The sequence below is a fragment of the Musca vetustissima genome, unplaced genomic scaffold (genome assembly GCF_032173495.1).
Source record: "Musca vetustissima isolate MV318-11 ecotype Yass unplaced genomic scaffold, APGP_CSIRO_Mvet_v1 utg2072, whole genome shotgun sequence".
In the NCBI taxonomy this organism is placed as follows: Eukaryota; Metazoa; Arthropoda; class Insecta; order Diptera; family Muscidae; genus Musca; species Musca vetustissima.
The window spans coordinates 501,589-521,149 of record NW_026886532.1 but is presented as its reverse complement, the minus strand read 5'-3'; the positions used below and the strand labels follow the sequence as shown (position 1 = coordinate 521,149).

The following is a 19,561-nucleotide window of genomic DNA, read 5'->3' as shown; positions in this document are numbered from 1 at the left end:
AGGTATAATTTTTGCTCATTTCAATTTTTATTTAGAATTTTGGCCCTGACGAAATTCATTACTGGATATTGACTGTGTTTGCAATGCCAAACCAATTGTTGATTGTGTTTCGGGCTTATTTTTTATTTAAAATAAATTATTTTTATTAATTTATAAATGATCAAACATCAAACGAAATATTTAAAAAAATAAAAACTCAAGAATAACATCATTTTGATCGCGTTGTTTAAGAGTCCTCATAAACAACGGTATATCACTTGACATATTTCTCTCTTCTCTCTTAGAAGTTAAAAAGAAAAATAATTAAACAAGGTTCCATGATTAAAACAAATCGCTGCTTTCCTTAAGCTGCCCGTAATTATTTCATTACCATTTTTACCAAATTTCAAGGGAAGATTTTTATTAAATTTGTCCAAAAATCCCCCTAAAAGCTGCGTTATTTAGGGAGGCCTAATGTGTGGCCAGGCCACTTTATGTGCTTTGTCAAATTATTCAAGAGATGTGTTCTTGACATATGCCAATGCCATGTGATTGACAATTACATGAAGTGGCCTGGCCACACATCAAGTTTATTTTGTGGGGCAATTAAATATAGGGAATTTTGAAAAAAAAAATTAATTTAAGATTTGAAATAATCACAGAACCGTAATTAAAATTCCAATATTTTAATAATAACTCATAATCATGTATGTAATGTGAATAAGAATACATAAAGTGTGTGACAGTAAGACAGAGATTCCGTGTGGGTGTTTTTGTGCAAATGCTTTGTGGGTGTGTGTTTATATATATGTATGTGTGTATGTGTAATCTTAAATAACAACAATTAAAACGTAAACGTTTTTTATCGGTTTCACAGTTTTTTTTTTGTAAAACAACAACCAAAAACGTTAAGTAAAGACTAAAACCATGTTTTGGAGTCCAACAAAAAATGGAAAAAAAGAAAAGAAAACCAAAAATGGAATGAAATAAAAATCAAATAACCAGACTCAAAATTTAATGTCTAAAAAAGTAGGGACTGTAAAAACTGCTTATACCATCATAGTTGGTCTCAATCGGTGACAAGGTAAAGTCCAAACGTTGAGCCACATTTTTATCATTTGTTACATGGATTTGTTGTGGAGCACTGGCCTGGTAGCTGCAAAAAAGAGACAAGAAGAAACAAGTTTAATCGTTTATTATACAATTTTTTACTTCTCATAACAAAAAAACAACATAAAATTGTTACATATAAGGAAATCATAACCACCAACAACAATTCAAAATCTTATGAAATCTTACCCAAAAGCCAATGCCTGTATATTATAGATTCCTGGTGTCAACAGACGCCAATATTCGCCGCGTCGTGTTGTACGTATCGGCTTCTCCTCCAAACCGGAAACCACAATTGTTGCATCATGTATGGGATAACCATTGACATCTTTAACCACACCTTTCACTCCGATATGGGCCAATTTTAAGAGTTTCAACAGACTATGTTTGTTACGTTGCCATTCGGCTGGCAGGGTATGGGCAGGTGGATATTTACAACAGGACAATTCAATGGTCAATTCGAAACAATTACTAAAAGCATAATTGAAATCTTGCATGCCCCCGTTTAACTCATACCAATGGGCACCATTGGTAATGCCATCGGTAAAGGTGTCATTACAATTATTACCCTTGCGCATAATCGGATGATTATCGGAATAGGTGTGGGCCATCAATTTGAAAACACGATCATCGGGTGTCAAACTGTCCTCACAGCATTCGCGGTGGGCTCTGAAAAAATGGGACAAATAAACAAAAAATTGTTAAAATAATAAAAAAAATATATCAAGTAATCGGTTTTATATTAAAAGTAACCGGTTGCAAAGACCAGTTAAAAGGCTGAAACTATCCAATTTAATACTCATAATATCAAATAAAACATTTAAACAACAAAAAATCCCTTCTAAAAAACCCTATAACCGGTTTCAGAAAACGGGTAACCGTGTCTGATTCAACAATAACTGGTTTTAAAGTTTATTTTTTTAAAAGATTTATATAAAAAAGACTTATTATCTTAAAATTTAAATGAAAACTACAAAAAAGTGGTTGAAAAAAAGCGAGTAACCGGTTTCACATAACAAGTAACCGGTTTTGAAACACCTCTAAACATTACAAAATCAGGTCTATTACGATTGGAAACAATATTGCTTGCTTAAAATGAAAAAAAAAAATACATTTCTATAAGACCCTCTAACCGGTCTCAGAAAACGGGTAACCGTGTCTGATTAAGCAACACTGGGTTAAAAGTTACTTTTTTAAAACCATATTTATATAAAATATATAAAAAAGAAAGATTCCAATGAAAATTTTATAAAAATGGCTAGAAAAAATAAGTAACCGGTTTTATAGAATAAGTAACCATTTTCAAAATAGATCTAAAACATAAAAAATACTTTTTCTATGGTTCTAAACAAATTGACTTGCTTAAACATACAAAATTATTTTCTAAAAGAGTCCATAACCGGTCTCAGAAAACGGGTAACCGCCTCTGGTTAAACAATAAATGGATTAATTTTTTTTTCCAAAAAATATTTTTATAAAAATCAGTATAATATAAAAAACTCACATGGAAACTTTATTAAAATGGCTGAAAGTAACCGGTTTCATATGGCAAGTAACCGGTTTGAAACCCCTCTGAATATTACATAATCTACTCTACTACGATTGGAAACATTATTCCTGGCATAAACTTTGAAAAATATATTTCTAAAATACCCTATAACCGGTATCAGAAAACGGGTAATCGTATTCAACTGCGTTAAAATTTAAATTTTTCAGTCATATTTATATAAAAAACAATATAAAATGAAAACCTATAAAGAAAAATTCATAAAAGTAGTTGGAAAAAAATAAGTAACCGGTTTCACATAACAAGTAACCGTTTCTGAAACATCACTAAATATTACAAAATCATGTGTACCACGATTGGAAACAATATTGCTTGCTTAAAATTTTAAAAATACATTTCTAAAGGGCCCTATAACCGGTCTCAGAAAACGGGTAACCGTCTCTGATTGAGCAAAACTGTGTTAAAAGCCTTATTTTTGAACAACATTTATATAGGAACTGATATTATATGAAAAACTCTGATGAAAAATTTAGAAAAGTAGCTAGAAAAAATAAGTAACCGGTTTAATGGTATAAGTAACCGTTTTCAAAAAATCTCTAAATATTACAAAATTAAGTCTAATAGAATAGAGAACAAAATTACACTATCAAAAAACAAAAATGTCGTTCTAAAATAGCGTTAAACTATCATAAAACCGGGTAATCGTCTCGATATAGATGAATAATCGGTTTCAAATTGGCGTTATTGGGTAATATTGAAATATATCGTGATAAAATACAAAAACCGTAATGCATAATCTATTTGTATCGTTGGGAAAAATAAGTAACCGGTTACATATGACAAGAAAAATACAGAGCCAAATTACACTATCAAATATGGCGTTCAAAGTATCGGTAACCTCTCTTAAAACCGGGTACATATACATTAATATATTGATTGAAGACAGATAATCAAATACTCAAGATATTGAAGAAATTTAAAGAAGAACCAAATTTCTCAGACTGCTGATTTTTTTAGGTAATCACTTTTAAATGACCATAACTTCTAAAGTAATCAGTATTGGGTATTGAAATAACTTGTTTATGAAAGAAGAATACCTCTTCTTTAAATTTGTATACTATATACTTCCCATTCCAGATTAAAATTTTGATTTTTTGCACAAAGTTCTCTAGAGTCTCTATTTTCTAATTTGTAGAATTTGTTGTGCAATCATTTTCTGGAGGTCATAACTTTTGAAGTAATCGGTATTTGGTAATGAATTGACTTGATTTTGAAGGCGGGGCATCTGTACTTTAAATCGACATACAATTTAATACCTATGTCCATCCAAACATTCAATTTATTGCTAAAAGTTTACAAGAGTCTCTATTTTCTAACTTGTAGAATTTGTTGTGCAATCATTTTCTGAAGGTCATAACTTTTTAAGTAACCGGTATTTGGTAATAAAAATAACTTGATATGGAAGCAGGGTATCTCTAGTTTAAACCGGCATACAATTTAATACCTGTGTCCAACTAAATATTTGAGTTATTGCAAAAAATACCCAAGAATCTATATTTTCTAACTTGTAGATTTTTCTGAGTAGTCGTGTTCAGGAGGTCATAACTTTTGAAGTAGTCGGTATTTGGTGTTAAAATAACTTGTTTTTTTATGAAGAATATCTCTGCTTTAAATTAGTATATAATATATCTGTAATGCCGGATCAAATATTCAAGTTATTTGAAAAAAAAATCCCAAGAATCTCCATTTTGCAACTTGTAGATTTTTCTTGGTAATCATGTTCAGGAGGTCATAACTTTTAAAGTAGTCGGTTTATTTTAATGAAATAACTTAACTATGAAGAGTGGATTGGATCTCCTTTACATTGGCATTTAATTTAATACCTATGTTCAACCAAAAATTTGAGTTATTGCAAAAAGTTGCCAAGAGTCTCGATTTTCTAAGTAGCAAAACTTTTTCGCGCAGTCATTTTCCGGAGGGCATAACTTCTAAAGTAGTCCGTGTATTTTAATAAAATAACCTGATTCTGGAAATGCAACATCTTAGCTTCCAATTATAATTAAAATATAAGCATGTACCTTATCAAATACTTGAGTTATCGGAAAAAGTTGACGATTACCCAAAAAATATGGTTTTCTGTACTTTCATTGCAAACATTTTCTGGAGGCCATAACTTCATAAAAAATCAAGGTATCGTCAAGGAATAAATTGATTATAACCGAGTAGACTCTGTACTTCATATTAGGGCAACAATTTAATACCTTCAGGTCTTTAGGTCCCTGAAAAATTGTAATTTATTTCCCTATCGACATTTGTAACCCCTGTAATTAACTTCCTCATTTGCTCATAAATCGTAAAATAATTTCTATCATGTGAACCTCCCTTAATGCTTAGGTTTTTTATATTAGTTTTAGACAATAATAATAGTAATAAAAAAACTCATACTTACAATGAATTGTCATATGGATAACTGGCTACCACAGCACCGCCATGGAAATTGGCCGACAATACAAATGGTTTGTTCAGTACCCATTCAATGATCGCAGCAGTTTCCGGTTGTCGATTCAATGATTTCTGTTGGATTTGTTGTTGCGAATCCAAGCGATCAGGAAAATCACGATTCAAATCTACGCCAGCGGCATTTGTGCGCCCAATATAGTGGGGCAAAGATTCACAATTACCTTCCTGGAAAGATACACAAAGGCAACAAAGGATGTTAATAAGTGAGAGTGGTAAGAGGAAAAAAGAAATATGATAAAGATAATAATAATGACCAGGAGTGATAGTAAAAGTAAGGTTATGTGATCGAAATATAATTCATCATCAATTAACCATTGGGGATTTTTAAAATCCCCTCAATTTTTGCCTTTTGTTGGACAACTTCAAGCGTCAATATCTTTCAGTTCAAAGTATACTTTGTTTTGAAATTAAGATCAAGGCTTCAGCTGTTAACAATTTGCTGCGAATCAAATCTAGAAAAAAATCTTTGCTATTAGAATTGTGATGAAGAACAAACACAATTATTGTTTAAATATTTTTTTTTCTTTCAACAATTATCAAACTAACAACACGAAGTCTTTAAAAAAAGCAGCCAATGTTAAAAGCCAGACTTCTTCTTCTTCTTCGATGTTAATTTAAAATGATGGTCACGATTTCATGTTTTTTGTTTTATGTCGCCTTGTTTATTAATTTATGATGGAAATTTTGTGGGTAAATTGGAAATTCTGCACCAGCATTAAGGTTATATTATTTAGCATGTTTAAACAAAAATTAACGGTAAAATTCAATTAGTATAGGCTAAAATTTTATTTCACGATAGAAATAATACTCAATGACACGTTTTAAAGGCAAAACACAATGAAAGCTTTAACGCTTAACGCTCGTGGCGCTGCTCACGTAGGTTTGAAATTAAAAAACAGTTATCCCTTATTCAATATCCTGTTATTTCATATTGATAAGCCGACTAATACAAAAGTTATGAAGCCTAAAATCGAAAAATTGAAAAACGACCAAAATTGAAATATTTTCGTCACATGAAAACTTTCTCCCATAACTCTGATATTTGTACAGCTACATCAAAATAATTCAAGAGAAATTTAAAGTTTACATGTTCTTCTACCCAAATTAAGTTGTTTTTTTACCATGCACCGATTAATTCGGAAGTTATGGCCTCTGGAAAAAGATTGCGCGAAAATCCCCAAAACTGGAACATTTGGGTATTATTACATTTTTGGCGATATCTCTGATATTTGACAAGCGATTGTATTAGAATTCAACTATATTTTGAAGACTAGATTTCGTTCTTTCAAAATAAAGTAATTTCATTACAATACACCGACTAATTCAGAAGATATGGCCTCCGGAATATGATTGCACAAAAAATACCCACAATTGGGAAATAACGGTAATAGTACATTTTTGGCGATAGCTCAGATATTTGGTCAGCAATTGTAATAAAATTGGCCTTGTTTTGAAAATAAGATGTCAAGCTTTCAAAATCAAGTCATTTCATTACAATACACCGACTAATTCGAAAGTTATGGCCTCTGAAAAATGATTACGCAAAAAATACCCAAAACGGGAAATTTTGGGTATTATTACATTTTTGGCGATATCTCAAATATTTTGTCAGCATTTTTAATAAATTTGGACTATATTTCGAAGATCAGATATCTCCCTTTTAAAATCAATCCATTTCATTATAATCCACAGATTAATTCGGAAGTTATAGCGTCTGGAATATGATTACGCAAAAAATACCCAAAACTGGAAATTTAAGGCATTGTTGAATTTTTGGCGATAACTCAGATATTTGGTCAGCAATTGTAATACAATCTGGCTTTATATTCAAGATAAGATGTCATTCTTCCAAAATAAAGTCAAATCATTACAATACACCGACTAATTCAGAAGATATGACCTCTGGAATATGATTACGCAAAAAATACCCAAAACGGGAAAATTTTGGTATTATTACATTTTTGGCGATATCTCTGATATGTGGCAAGTGATTGTTATGAAATTGAGATTTATTTTAAAGATTGGATTTACATCTTCCAAAATAAAGTCATTTCATTACAATATTCCCACTAATTCGAAAGTTATTGCCCTTGGAATATGATTACGCAAAAAATACCCAAAAATGGAAAATTCGGGTATTATTACATTTTTGGCGTTAACTCAGATATTTGGTCAGCTATGGTAATAAAATTCGGCCTTATTTGGGGAATAACAGGTCATCCTTTCAAAATCAGGTGATTTCATTACAATACACTAAATAATTCGAAAGTTATGGCCTCTGGAACATGATTGCGCAAAAAATACCAAAAATGGAATATTGGGGGTTTATTACATCTTTGACCATATCTCAGATATTCTCCCAGCAATGGTAATAAAAATCTGGTTTATTTTGAAGGTTAATTTTCCTTCTTTCAAAATAAATTCATTTCAATATATTAAACCGAATAATTCGGAAGTTATGACCTCTGGAATATGATTGCGCAAAAATTGCCCAAAAATTGAAAATTTCAGTAATGCTTATATTTTTGGTCATATCTCTGGAATTTCTTTAGCAATGACATACAAATTTGGCTTTATTTTAAAGATCAGTTTTAATTCTTTCAATAAAAATTGGTTTCATAAAAATCGACCAACTTTTTTGAAAGTTTTGACCTCTGGAAAATGTGTGCGCCAAAAATACCCAAAATTGGAAAAGTGAGATATTTGAATATTTATGGCAATAATTCTGGTATTTTTTCCGATCACATCCACTTCATGTACAATAATTTAAAGAAAAGACTTTCTCCTATAAAAATCAAGTCAATTAAGTTTGAAATACCGATCGGTTTTAAAGTTATGACCCACAGAAAATGACAACGAAGAAAATGCCCAAAATTGAAAAATTTGGGTATTTACGTATTTTTTGCGATATCGCTGGAATTTTGTCGCTTAAATTACTAAAATTTGAAATTTATTTAAATGTTAAATGTTCTTCTATAAAAATCAAGACATTTCAGAACGATTCACCAGCTAGTTTGGAAGTTATGGTCCTCAGAAAATGATAGAGCAAAAATGTCCAATATTGAAAAATTTGAGTAAGTGTACATTTTGGGCAATATCTCGAGAATTTGGTAAGCTACATTAAAAAAAAATTGTCATTTATTTAAATAAGAGTTATTCCTCTTCAATAATCCAGAAATTTCAATAGGATCGGTAATCTAGTTCAGAAGTTATGACACCTAGAAAATGATTGCTCAAAAATTTTCCAAAATAGGAAAGTTTAGTTTTTGGATATTTTTGCCAATATTTTTGGAATTTGGTCGGCGACATTAAGAAGATTTTACATTTGTATACATAACAGATGTTATTCTTCAAAAATCAACAAATTTCTTGACATTTGTATACATTTTCCAAAAGATGTTTTTGGATTTTTTTGCAATATCTATGGAATTTGGTCGGCGACAAAATTCAATATACAAATTTCAAAACGATACTCCGTCCAGTTCGGATGTTATGCCCCCTAGAAAATGATTGCGCAAAAAATTGGCCAAAATAGGAAAAATTCAGTTATTTGATAATTTGTCACGATATCTCAAAAATTTGGTCAGCTATATTAAGAAAACTTGATATTTATGTACAGAACAGATGTTATTCTTCAAAATTCAACAAATTTCAAAAAGTATCTCCGGCTAGTTCAGAAGTTATGGCCCCGAGAAAATTATAGAGCAAAAAAATTGCCAACTAGGAAAAATGTAGTTATTGATTATTTGTCAGGATATCTCTGGAATTTGATGAGCGACATTACCAAAATTTGACATTTATTTAAATCTGAGATGTTCTTCTTCAAAAATTAACAAGTTTCAAAACGATCGGTAATCCAGTTTAGAAGTTATGGCCTTCAGAATATGCTTGCGGGGAAAAATAACCAAAATATGAAAAATGTGTTAGTAGGCATTTTTGACGATACTTCTGGAATTTGATGAGGTCCATTAACAAAATTTTATATTTGTTTAAATGTGAGATATTCTTCTTCCAAGATCAAAAAATTTCAAAACGATCGATCATCTGGTTTAGAAGTTATGGCCTTCAGAATATGCTTGCGGGAAAAATTGCCAAATTAGGAAAAATTCAGTTATTGATTATTTTTCAGGATATCTCTGGAATTTGGTTAGAGACAATATCAAAATTTGTTATATGTTTAAATGTGAGATATTCTTCTTCCAAGATCAAAAAATTTCAAAACGATCGGTCATCTGGTTTAGAAGTTATGGCCTCCAAAACATGCTTGCGGGAAAAAAAACGACCAAAACTGGGAAATTGAGATGTCTGACTACTTTTCCGGATATTTTTCTTATTTGTTCCGACAAATTTACAAAACTTGCAGTGGTTAACTTCCTCATGCTACAGATTATATTAATAATAAAAATAAATTCCATTTTATTACCAATAAGCCGATTTGTAATCCGCCATACGCCAACGTCCTTGTTCAAAGCTAAATTTATGATGGCAACTAAATCATAGCTCTGACAACCTTACAATTTGTAATAGGCCTAATTAAAAAATCAAAAGCTACTTCAAGAGTACAATACAATGGATTAAAATAATCGCTCAAAAACAAATCCCATTAATTTTTATTAAAAAAAAACTCCCATAACAATAACCAAACAAATGAAATCACAGATCACAAATGAATCTGCCAAGACATTGGGCAAACAGCAGCAGCAGCATTATAACGAAAACAGTAGCTGAAAAAATAATAATAATTTGAATATTTAATAGGCAAATTTGAATTTTTTATGCTTCGCCGAAAATCAAATTAACATCGTTTCAAATTTGTTGAAAGATTTGTTAAGGTAGGTTTAGGTTTTTTTTCGGAGGAAATTTGTTTACTCATAGCCGAAATATGTAAATGTGACTGCGTATGACATATGCTGATTTCTTGATATTTTATAACATTTTCTGATTAATTTCGAAATAATTAAAAATGTTATCCAACTGACACTTTAAAATGGCATGGCTTAATAAATTATGCATAATTAGAAATTCTATTTGTTGATGACGCTGTCAAAAAATGGCTATGAGGGGGATTCACATGACGTATTCACTTCAACATAGTTTACACAAGGCAACGATTTTTAAATAGGATGTTTGTATATGGTTTAGGAAAATGTATTCCTCTTTCCAAATCTTATTACTTTAGTTAAATATCCCGACTAGTTCCAAAGTTATGGCCTCTAGAAATTTGTGATGCAAAAAATACCCAAAAATGCTTATATTTTGGCTCCCTGATATTTTTGGGCATATCCAATAAATTTTCTCGAATACATTAACAAAATTTGACAGATATAAAGGAAGCAGACATTCTTCTTTCAAAAATATGTAATCTCATTACAATATACCGACTAGCTCCAACGATATGACAGCTTTAAAATGATTGCGCAAAAAATTTCCGAAATGGGAATATTTGGGCGTTTAGTTATTTTTGGTCATATCTATGAAATTTGGTCAGCTACATGTTGACATTTTGATACTATAATTAAGAGTAGATGTTCTTCTTTCAAAATCAAGTCATTTCATGAAGATCCTCCAACTATTTCCAAATTTATGACCCCTAGAAATTGATTGCACAAAATTTTTTCAAAATGGGAAAATTTGGTCTTTTGGGTATTTTTGGTCATATCTTTGAAATTTGGTCAGCTACATGTTGAAATTTTGATATTATAGTTAAGAGAAGATGTTCTTCTTTCAAAATCAAGTCATTTCATGAAGATCCACCAGCTATTTCAAAAGTTATAGGCAAAATTGATTTCATTTCCAAAATGGGGAAATTTGGGCGTTTGGATCCATATCTTTGAAATTTGGTCATGTTACATCTTGAAATTTTAATATTATTTCAGAATCAAGTCATATAGTCCTCCAAATATTTCAAAAGTTATGGCGCCAAGAAAATGATTGCACAAAAAATTTCTAAAATGGGAAAATTTGGGCGTTTGGATATTTTTGGTCATATCTTTGAAATTTGATCAGCTACATGTTGAAATTTCGATATTATAGTTGAGAGTAGATGTTCTTCTTTCAGAATCAAGTCATTTCATGAAAATCCTCCAACTATTTCAGAAGTTATGGCCACTTGAAATTGATTGCACAAAAATTTTTCAAAATGGGCAAATTTTGGTCAATTGGGTATTTTTGGTCATATCTTTAAAATTTGATCAGGTACATGTTGAAATTTCGATATTTTAGTTGAGAATAGATGTTCTCCTTTCAAAATCAAATAATTTTATGAAAATCCTCCAACTTTTTGAAAAGTTATGGCCCCTAGAAATTAATTACGCAAATAATTTCCAAAATGGGCTAATTTGGTCATTTGGATATTTTTGGTCATATCTTTGAAATTTTATCAGCTACATGTTGAAATTTCAATCTTATAGTTAAGAGTAGATGTTCTTCTTTCATAATCAAGTCATTTCATGAAAATCCTCCAACTATTTCAGAAGTTATGAGGTCTAGAAAATGATTGCACAAGAAATTCCAAAATAGGCAAATTTGGTCATTTGGATATTTTTGGTCATATCTTTGAAATTTGGTCAGCTATATTTTGAAATTTCGATACTTTAGTTTAGAGTAAATATTTCTCTTTCCAAATCAAGTCATTTCACGAAAATCCTCCAACTATTTCAGAAGTTATGGTGCCTAGAAAATGATTGCGCAAAAAATGCCCAAAATTGGAAAATTTTATGTATTTGGGTATTATAGATGATATCTATGAAAATTGGTCAGCTATTACAGGAAATTTTGGTATTACTTTAAGGGTGAGATGTTCTTCTTTTAAAATCAAGTCCTTTCATGAAGATCCTCCAACTATTTCCGCAGTTATGGCCCCTTGAAATTGATTGCGCAAAAAATTTTCAAATTGGGCAAATTTGGTCATATGGGTATTTTTGGTCATATTTTTGAAATTTGATCAGCTACATGTTGAAATTTCGGTATTATATTTAAGAGTAAATGTTCTTCTTTTTAAATCAAGATAATTAATTAAGATCCTCCAACTATTTCAGAAGTTATGGCCCCCAGAAAATGATTGCCCAAAAAATGCCCAAAATTGGAAAATGTAAGTTTTCGGGTATTTTTAGTCATATTTACAAAATTTCGTCAGCTACATTTAAATAATTTGTCATTATTTCAAAGAGCAGATATCTCTCTTTTGGAATCAAGTAATTTCATGAAGATACAGCAACTATTTCAGAAGTTATGGCCCTCGGAAAATGATTACGCAAAAAAATACCCAAAAATGGGAAAATGTAAGAGGTCGGGTATTTTTGCAAATATCTATAAAATTTTGTCAGCTATATCAAAGAATTTTGATATTAATTTCAAGATCAGATGTTCTTCTTTCCAAAATTAAGCAATTTTGTTCCAATACTACTCGGTGTTTCAAAGATATGGCCCCTGGAAAATGATTACGCAAAAAATAAGCACAATTGGAAATTGAATGTATTAGGGTATTTTTGCAAATATCTATAAAATTTCGTCAGCTACATTTAAATAATTTATCATTATTACAAAGAGCAGATATCTCTCTTTCGGAATCAAGTAATTTCAAGAAGATACACCAACTATTTCAGAAGTTATGGCCTCCGGAAAATGATTACGCAAAAAAATCGCACAATTGGAAAATGTAAGAGGTCAGGTGTTTTTGCTTATATCGATAAAATTTGATCAGTTACCTCAAAGAATTTTGGCATTACATTGAAGACCAGATATTTTACTTCCCATATCAATTAATTTGGTTCCGATACCCCGAGTAGTTCCAAAATTATGGCCCCTAGAATGTGACTGCGCAAAATATACCCAAAAATGGGAAAATTTAGGCATTGGAATATTTTCGATGATATCTCCGATATTTGATAAGCTACATAAATAACACTCAGGCTCATTTTTATGAACGGATGTTGCTCTTTCAAATCCAAGAAGTTTCATTTTGACAAGAGGATTATTTAAAAATTTATGACTGAAATACTTCTCCAATATCACCACCATGTACGATTTTTCTCAGTGTATACAAAGAATACCTCAAGAGTTACCTACAACAAAAACCCCACAAATGTCAATGTGTCAATATTTGAGAAGAGATTCCAGTGTCATCTAATTCCATTGTTTTTATATTTTAAACAATTAAAAGCAAATACTAACTACAACACATGCTCAATTATTTTATTACAACAGCAAAAAAAAAGTAATTTACTTTAAATTATTTTAATGGGAATTTCAAATGCTTGGCTGCTTGCTTAGCTGGCTGGTTAGTTGACATGGCAAATTCCCCTCCCGTGAATCTCTCACACTATACGGGTATTGAGTTGGGTTATAATAGAAACAAGCCATATGTGTTTGTTTTTGTATTAAAAACAATTGTTTCTAAATGCAAATTTTAGATCAGTTTACATAGAGAGAGATAATGTCACGTATATTTTACTCTACTCTGAGCCCTCTCCATATTTATTGTTAATGGAATTTATTGAGAGTATTATCAATAGCAAGAACATGAGAGATAGAGAAGATCATGAATTCTTATTCTTTTTATGGAAAATAAACATTTTAAAAATTGTAGATGTGGAGATTCTCACACAGTGGGAAATGTTTAACACAATGAATTTAACAAAGAAAATTATGTCCATGTTTGGTAAATTGGAAATATTTTCCAAAATAATTTGATCACATTTAAGAGATCAGATGTTCTTCATTCCTAATCAATTTAGTTCAGTTTAATATTCCGACTAGTTGAAAAGCTATGGTCTCCAGAAAATGATTACACAAAAAATTTGAAAAATGGAACATTTCTGACATTGGAGTATTTTTGGTCGTATCTCAAAAATTTGGTCGAGTATACCAAAATAATTTGGGCGAAATTTAAAGGTCAAGTGCGCTGCGTTCAAAATCAAGTTATTTCAGTTTAATATGTCGATTAGTTTAAAAGTTATGACCTCCGAAAAATGATTGCACAAAAAATGTACAAAATTGAAATATTGAGAGCATGGAGTATTTTTGGCCATATCTCCAAAATTTGTTCGAATATATCAAAATAATTAGGTCGCAATTTAAAGGTGAGATGTTCTACAATCTAAATCAATTTAGTTAAGTTAAATATCTCGACTAGTTCCAAAGTTATGGCCTAGGAAAAATGATTGCACAAAAAATTTACGAAAGCGAAAATTTCGGACTTTGGAGTATTTTTGGCCATATCACTAAAATTTGGTCGAATATACCAAAATATACCAAATTTGGTCGCATTGTAAAGGGCAGAGCTTCTACATTCAAAATCAAGTTATTTCGGTTAAATATCTCGACCAATTCAAAAGTTATGGTCTTCGGAATATGAATACCCAAAAATGGAAAAAATTAAAAATTTCTGACATTGGAGTATTTTTGGCCATATCTCCAAATTTTGGTCAAATTTGCCAATAGAATTTGGTCATATATTAAAGTGCAGTTGTTTTTCATTCAAAATCAAGTTAATTCACTTGAATATCTTGATTAGTTCAAAAGTTATAGACTCCCGAAGATGAATGCGCAAAAAATTCAAAATTTGTAATTTTGTGACTTTGGAATATTTTTGGCCATAACTCCAAAATTTATTCGAATATACCAATATAATTTGGTCGCAGTGTAAAGGGCTGGTGTTCTGAATTCAAAATCAAGTTATTTTAGTTAAATATCTCAACTAGTTCAAAAGTTTTTGTTTTCGGAATATGATTACACAAAAAAAAAATACAAAAGTGAACATTTCAGACGTTGGAGCATTTTTGGCCATAACTCCGAAATTTGTCGAATATACCAAAATAATTTTGGTACAATGTAAAGGGCAGATGTTCTACATTCAAAATCATGTTATTTCATTTCAATATTCGGACTAGTTCCAAAGTTATGCCACCTGGAAAATGATTGCACAATAAATTTACAAATTTGAAAAATCGAGACATGTGAGTATTTTTGGCCATATCTCCAAAATTTGTTCGAATGTACCAAAATAATTTGGTCGCAATTTAAAGGTGAGATGTTCTACACTCAAAATCAAGTCATTTCAGTTTAATATGCCGATTAGTTCAAAAGTTACGGCCTCCGAAAAGTGATTGCACAAACAATTTACAAAACTGAAACTTTCAGGCGTTGGAGTATTTTTAGCCATATGTCCAAAATTTGGTCGAATGTACCAAACTAATTTGGTCGCAATGTAAAGGGCAAAGCTTCTACATTCAAATTCAAGTTACTTAAGTTAAATATTTCGTCCTGATTTAAAGTTATGACCTTCCGAAAATGATTGCACAGAAAAAAACCAAAATTGGAATGTTTAGATGCTTGAGTATTTTTGGCGATATCTCCAAATTTTGGTCGAATACATCAAAATAATTTAATCGCAATTTAAAGATGAGATGTTCTACATTCAAAATCAAGTTATTTCATTTAAATATCCCGATTAATTTAAAAGATATGGCCCATGGAAAATGGTTGCGCAAAAAAAAATCCAAAATTGTAAAATTGAGTCATTTGAGTATTTTTGGGCATATCTCCAAAATTTGGTCGAATATACCAAAATAAATTGGTAACAATTTAAAGGTCAGATGTTCAGCATTCAAAATCAAGTTGTTTCACTTCAAAATTTCGCCCTGATTAAAAGTTATGACCTCTAGAAAATGAATGCGCCAAAAATGTCAAAAATTTGGATAATTGAGACGTTTTAGTATTTTGGCCATATCTTCAAAATTTGTTCGAATATGACATACGAATTTGATCAAAATGGATAGGCCAGATGCCCTGCCTTTAAAATCAAGTTATTTCAGTACAAAAATCCGCCCGACTTGGAAAATATGACCTCCTGATGGCTCAAAAAATGCCGAAAATTAGAGAATAGAACATTGATATCTCTGGTATTTGGTCGGCTACAATATCGAAAAGGTCAGACTATAGCCTGCAAACGGTGAGATTAAGTACTTGGCGATTTTTTTGTGTTTGAAATTTGTGCCTAAAACAAGTTTTAATTGTTTTGTGTTTTGAAAGCATTGACCTTTGTAATAATAATTCAATGTTATATGAAAGCTAAAAACAAACAAACTGAACTCAAATCTTTTAAGAACATTTTTTCACACTTTTGTTGAATATTTCCTGGGATTAATTTTTTTCAAAATTTTTATTATTTTTTTATTTATTTATTTTTGTTTTCATTTATTCAATTTTGTTACGGTCACCTAATAACGTGTAAGGTAATATTGACAGTTCATTGATCTAATTTTACAAAAACAACAACAACTACTTCAACAATTAAACGCTTATTTTCATTGGTATTTTCTATTGAATTCCAAAGTTTGAAATTGTTAGTGGTGGTGTTGTTGTTTTTATTGTTGCCATATTATGGTAAATCAATGTCAAATATATAAGCGTCATCAACGTGTATGCCATATTTAAAGCCAAAACAAAAACAAAAAAACGACAACTATCGGGTGCCACCACTTGACCCATACCAAGTAGATCCCATTAATTTTGAAGGAATTCCATTTTGATTTGTTCGTGTGAGTGTGTGTTTTTTTAACAATTTTCAGTTAAATCACGTTCCAAGTTTTAAATGTTTTTCCTCTATTAAACAAACTCACAAAATAATCGAAACCACTAAAAAAAGTTAAATAATTTCGCCACACAACGCTTTTGGCCTTATAATTGATTTTTTTTTTTCGTTGTTCGGATTTTATTTTTGGCCGCATTGTGGAGCGGATTATTTAAATGTTTTAACATTTAATGTTTCATTTCGGTCTTCTGCGTTATGTATTCCGAAAACGCCAACTTAAATGAAAGTCACGTTATCAGGGTACCAAATGTGTTGGTCGGTTATAAACAAAAAAAATTAATTTATGACCAGCGAATAAAGATTTATGCAGGATTTTGTTATGCAAGCAAATAATCAAGGCTTGAAAGTTAAGAAGAAGAATTAAAAACAATTTTGAAAGTTCTTCAGGGACTTAAATATTAAACACATACCTAAATTTGGAATTTGGATATTTTTTCGGGCAATTAAATTCCAGGAGCCATAAAATTAAACCTATAAATTAGAACTTTTTGGCGGATAAATCTATTTTGTGAAGATTTGACATATATACAATGAATTTGACAATTTAAAACCACTGGATTTAATAAATCACGAAAAATGTAAATGTTCTATTAATTTTATTTATTTTATTCCTCTCTCTCTCTCTCTCTTGTTTATAATTCCAATTATTTGCCTTGCTTATCCACATATTCTCCTTCTACACATGACCGCATCATATAATCGAAGGCGCCCTTAATTATCTCTGATCTTTTATATTTTTAATTTATTTTGTGGGTGGTCCTCCATTTGTAATTAAACTTAATTTAGGATCTGAAGTTTTCCGACCATAGCTAATTTTTAATTAATTTAATTTCCCCATTATTTCCATATATGACACATATGAACGCATCACATAGTCGAAGTCACACTTAATTATATCTTATTTTTTTTAATTAATTCATTTTTAAGATCCTCTCTTTTCAATTATGTTTCATTTATTATCTGAACTTTTCAGCCCATACCTAATTTTTAATTAATTATTTTCCCAATTCCATATATTATATTAATTTGCAACACATTTTCCCTTCTAAAAGCAATCATGCCCTCATGACATAGTCTAAGGCACCCTTTAGTTATCTCTCCTCTTTTAGTTCGGCACTGTCACACTTAGAACTTGTTTATTTTATTATACACTTGTTGTTCCATCATCATTTTTATTTTGCTGTAACCCATTTCCCCTTCTAAAAACACCCATGCCCGCATCACATAGTCTAAGCCGCCCTTTAGTTATCTCACCTCTCTTGTTTTCCCCCTTTCTTAATAATTACTAATTACTTTCTTTTTTTTCCAATTACTTTTGTTGTATTAATTTGTTCTTCAAAGTTATTATTTCCTTCGGTCACCCATAGTTACATAGTCTAAAGCGCCCTTTAGTTATCTCACCTCTCTCATTTTCCCCCTTTCTTAATAATTACTAATTAATTTCTTGTTTCCTCTTCCTTTTGATGTATTAATTTGTTCTTCAAAAACATTATTTCCTCTGGTCACCCAAAGTTACATAGTCTAAGGCACCCTTTAATTTTCTCGTTTTGTTTGTCACTGTCACACTGAGAACCTTTTTTGTAATTTGATTAAACACTTGTTGTTCCATTCCATCATCATCATTATTATTATGTATGTATTGTATTATTATCCATGCAATAAAATTTTCACAATTTCCCAACAATAAAAAACAACAACAAAAATGCGCAACAGTTGAGGAAATAGAATACAGAAAAATAATATTTTTTCTATTTGCCGCCGACGCCGCCGCCAGGCGATCAAACACAAAACCCTACAATGACAAACACCCCCCATCAAATTGTAATGGGAGAGTGAAAAGAGGGAGCGAGAAAGAGAGAGAGCTTAACTAAGACGGGAGTTAAACAGCTGTTGTTATCAGTTGAACAAATTAAATTAATTGTCACTTTTTTCACGCAAACAAACACACGCACGTTAATTTAACACGAAAATAAAGTAAAACTTAGAGGGTGGGGGTTTTTTGACAATTACCTGTGACCTTTCAAAACCATCTGGATTCATTGTGGGCATTAAATAAATATCTGTAGTGTTCACCAATTCCGCCACTTCCAAATTGCTGTGATAATTATAGAGTAAATATTGTGCCAAATAGACCAACATTTGACGTCCAATTGTTTCATCACCATGCATATTGCCGATATATTTAACCATTGGTGTTAGCAAATTACGTTGACGCATATTTTGTCCAATATGTAATAGTACCAGGGATCTACCCTCCAAACTGCGTCCAATTGTTTCCACTTGGGCATGTTCAGGGAATTGTTTAGCCAAACGGGCAAATAGATCTTCAATATCACCCTGCGTTGAATAGTATGGTTGCTGGAGAAAACTTTCATCTTCTTTGATAATATAACCTTGACATAAACTTGGTATACAGGTGGCAATAACAACAACAACAACAATGCTGCATAATGCAAATGATGTGAAGGAAATTAAATGACTACTATGACGACGGCGAGACGATGATGTTGACGCCGAATGTAGGTGTCTCGTTGAATTGAATGTCAACATTGTGGCTGGCTTGTGTGCTGCTGCTTCTTCTTCGTTTAACTTTGTTTTGTTTGTGCAAAAAAATATCTCCCCTTAACCGGGAGAGCGAGAGTGTGCAAGACAGAGAAAGTGCGTAACACAAGGAGAGTTACAGCTGCTGTTACAGTTTCAGTCTGGCTGTGTGAGTGTGTGTGTGCCTGAGAAAATTCACAACAGGGCTTGTTTGGTGTGTGGGTGGTTGGCTGGCTGGCAGAAGTTTGCTTGCCTGCTTTTGCTCTGACGTATGTAACTCTGATGATTTACGTCGTCTACTAATCCCAATG

The 19,561-nt window shown here is 31.1% G+C and overlaps 1 protein-coding gene across 1 annotated transcript in view; it reads right to left on the bottom strand.

Annotated features, from left to right (window-relative positions):
- Positions 1–19,259, bottom strand: part of LOC133334018 (carboxypeptidase D) — a 36,016-nt gene extending 16,757 nt beyond the window's left edge. Inside the window, 4 exon segments of the mRNA XM_061542318.1 lie at positions 1,035–1,135; positions 1,279–1,758; positions 5,046–5,281; positions 18,720–19,259. Of these exon segments, the coding sequence (XP_061398302.1) occupies positions 1,035–1,135; positions 1,279–1,758; positions 5,046–5,281; positions 18,720–19,259 (1,357 nt within the window).
- Between the last annotated feature and the right edge of the window lie 302 nt (positions 19,260–19,561).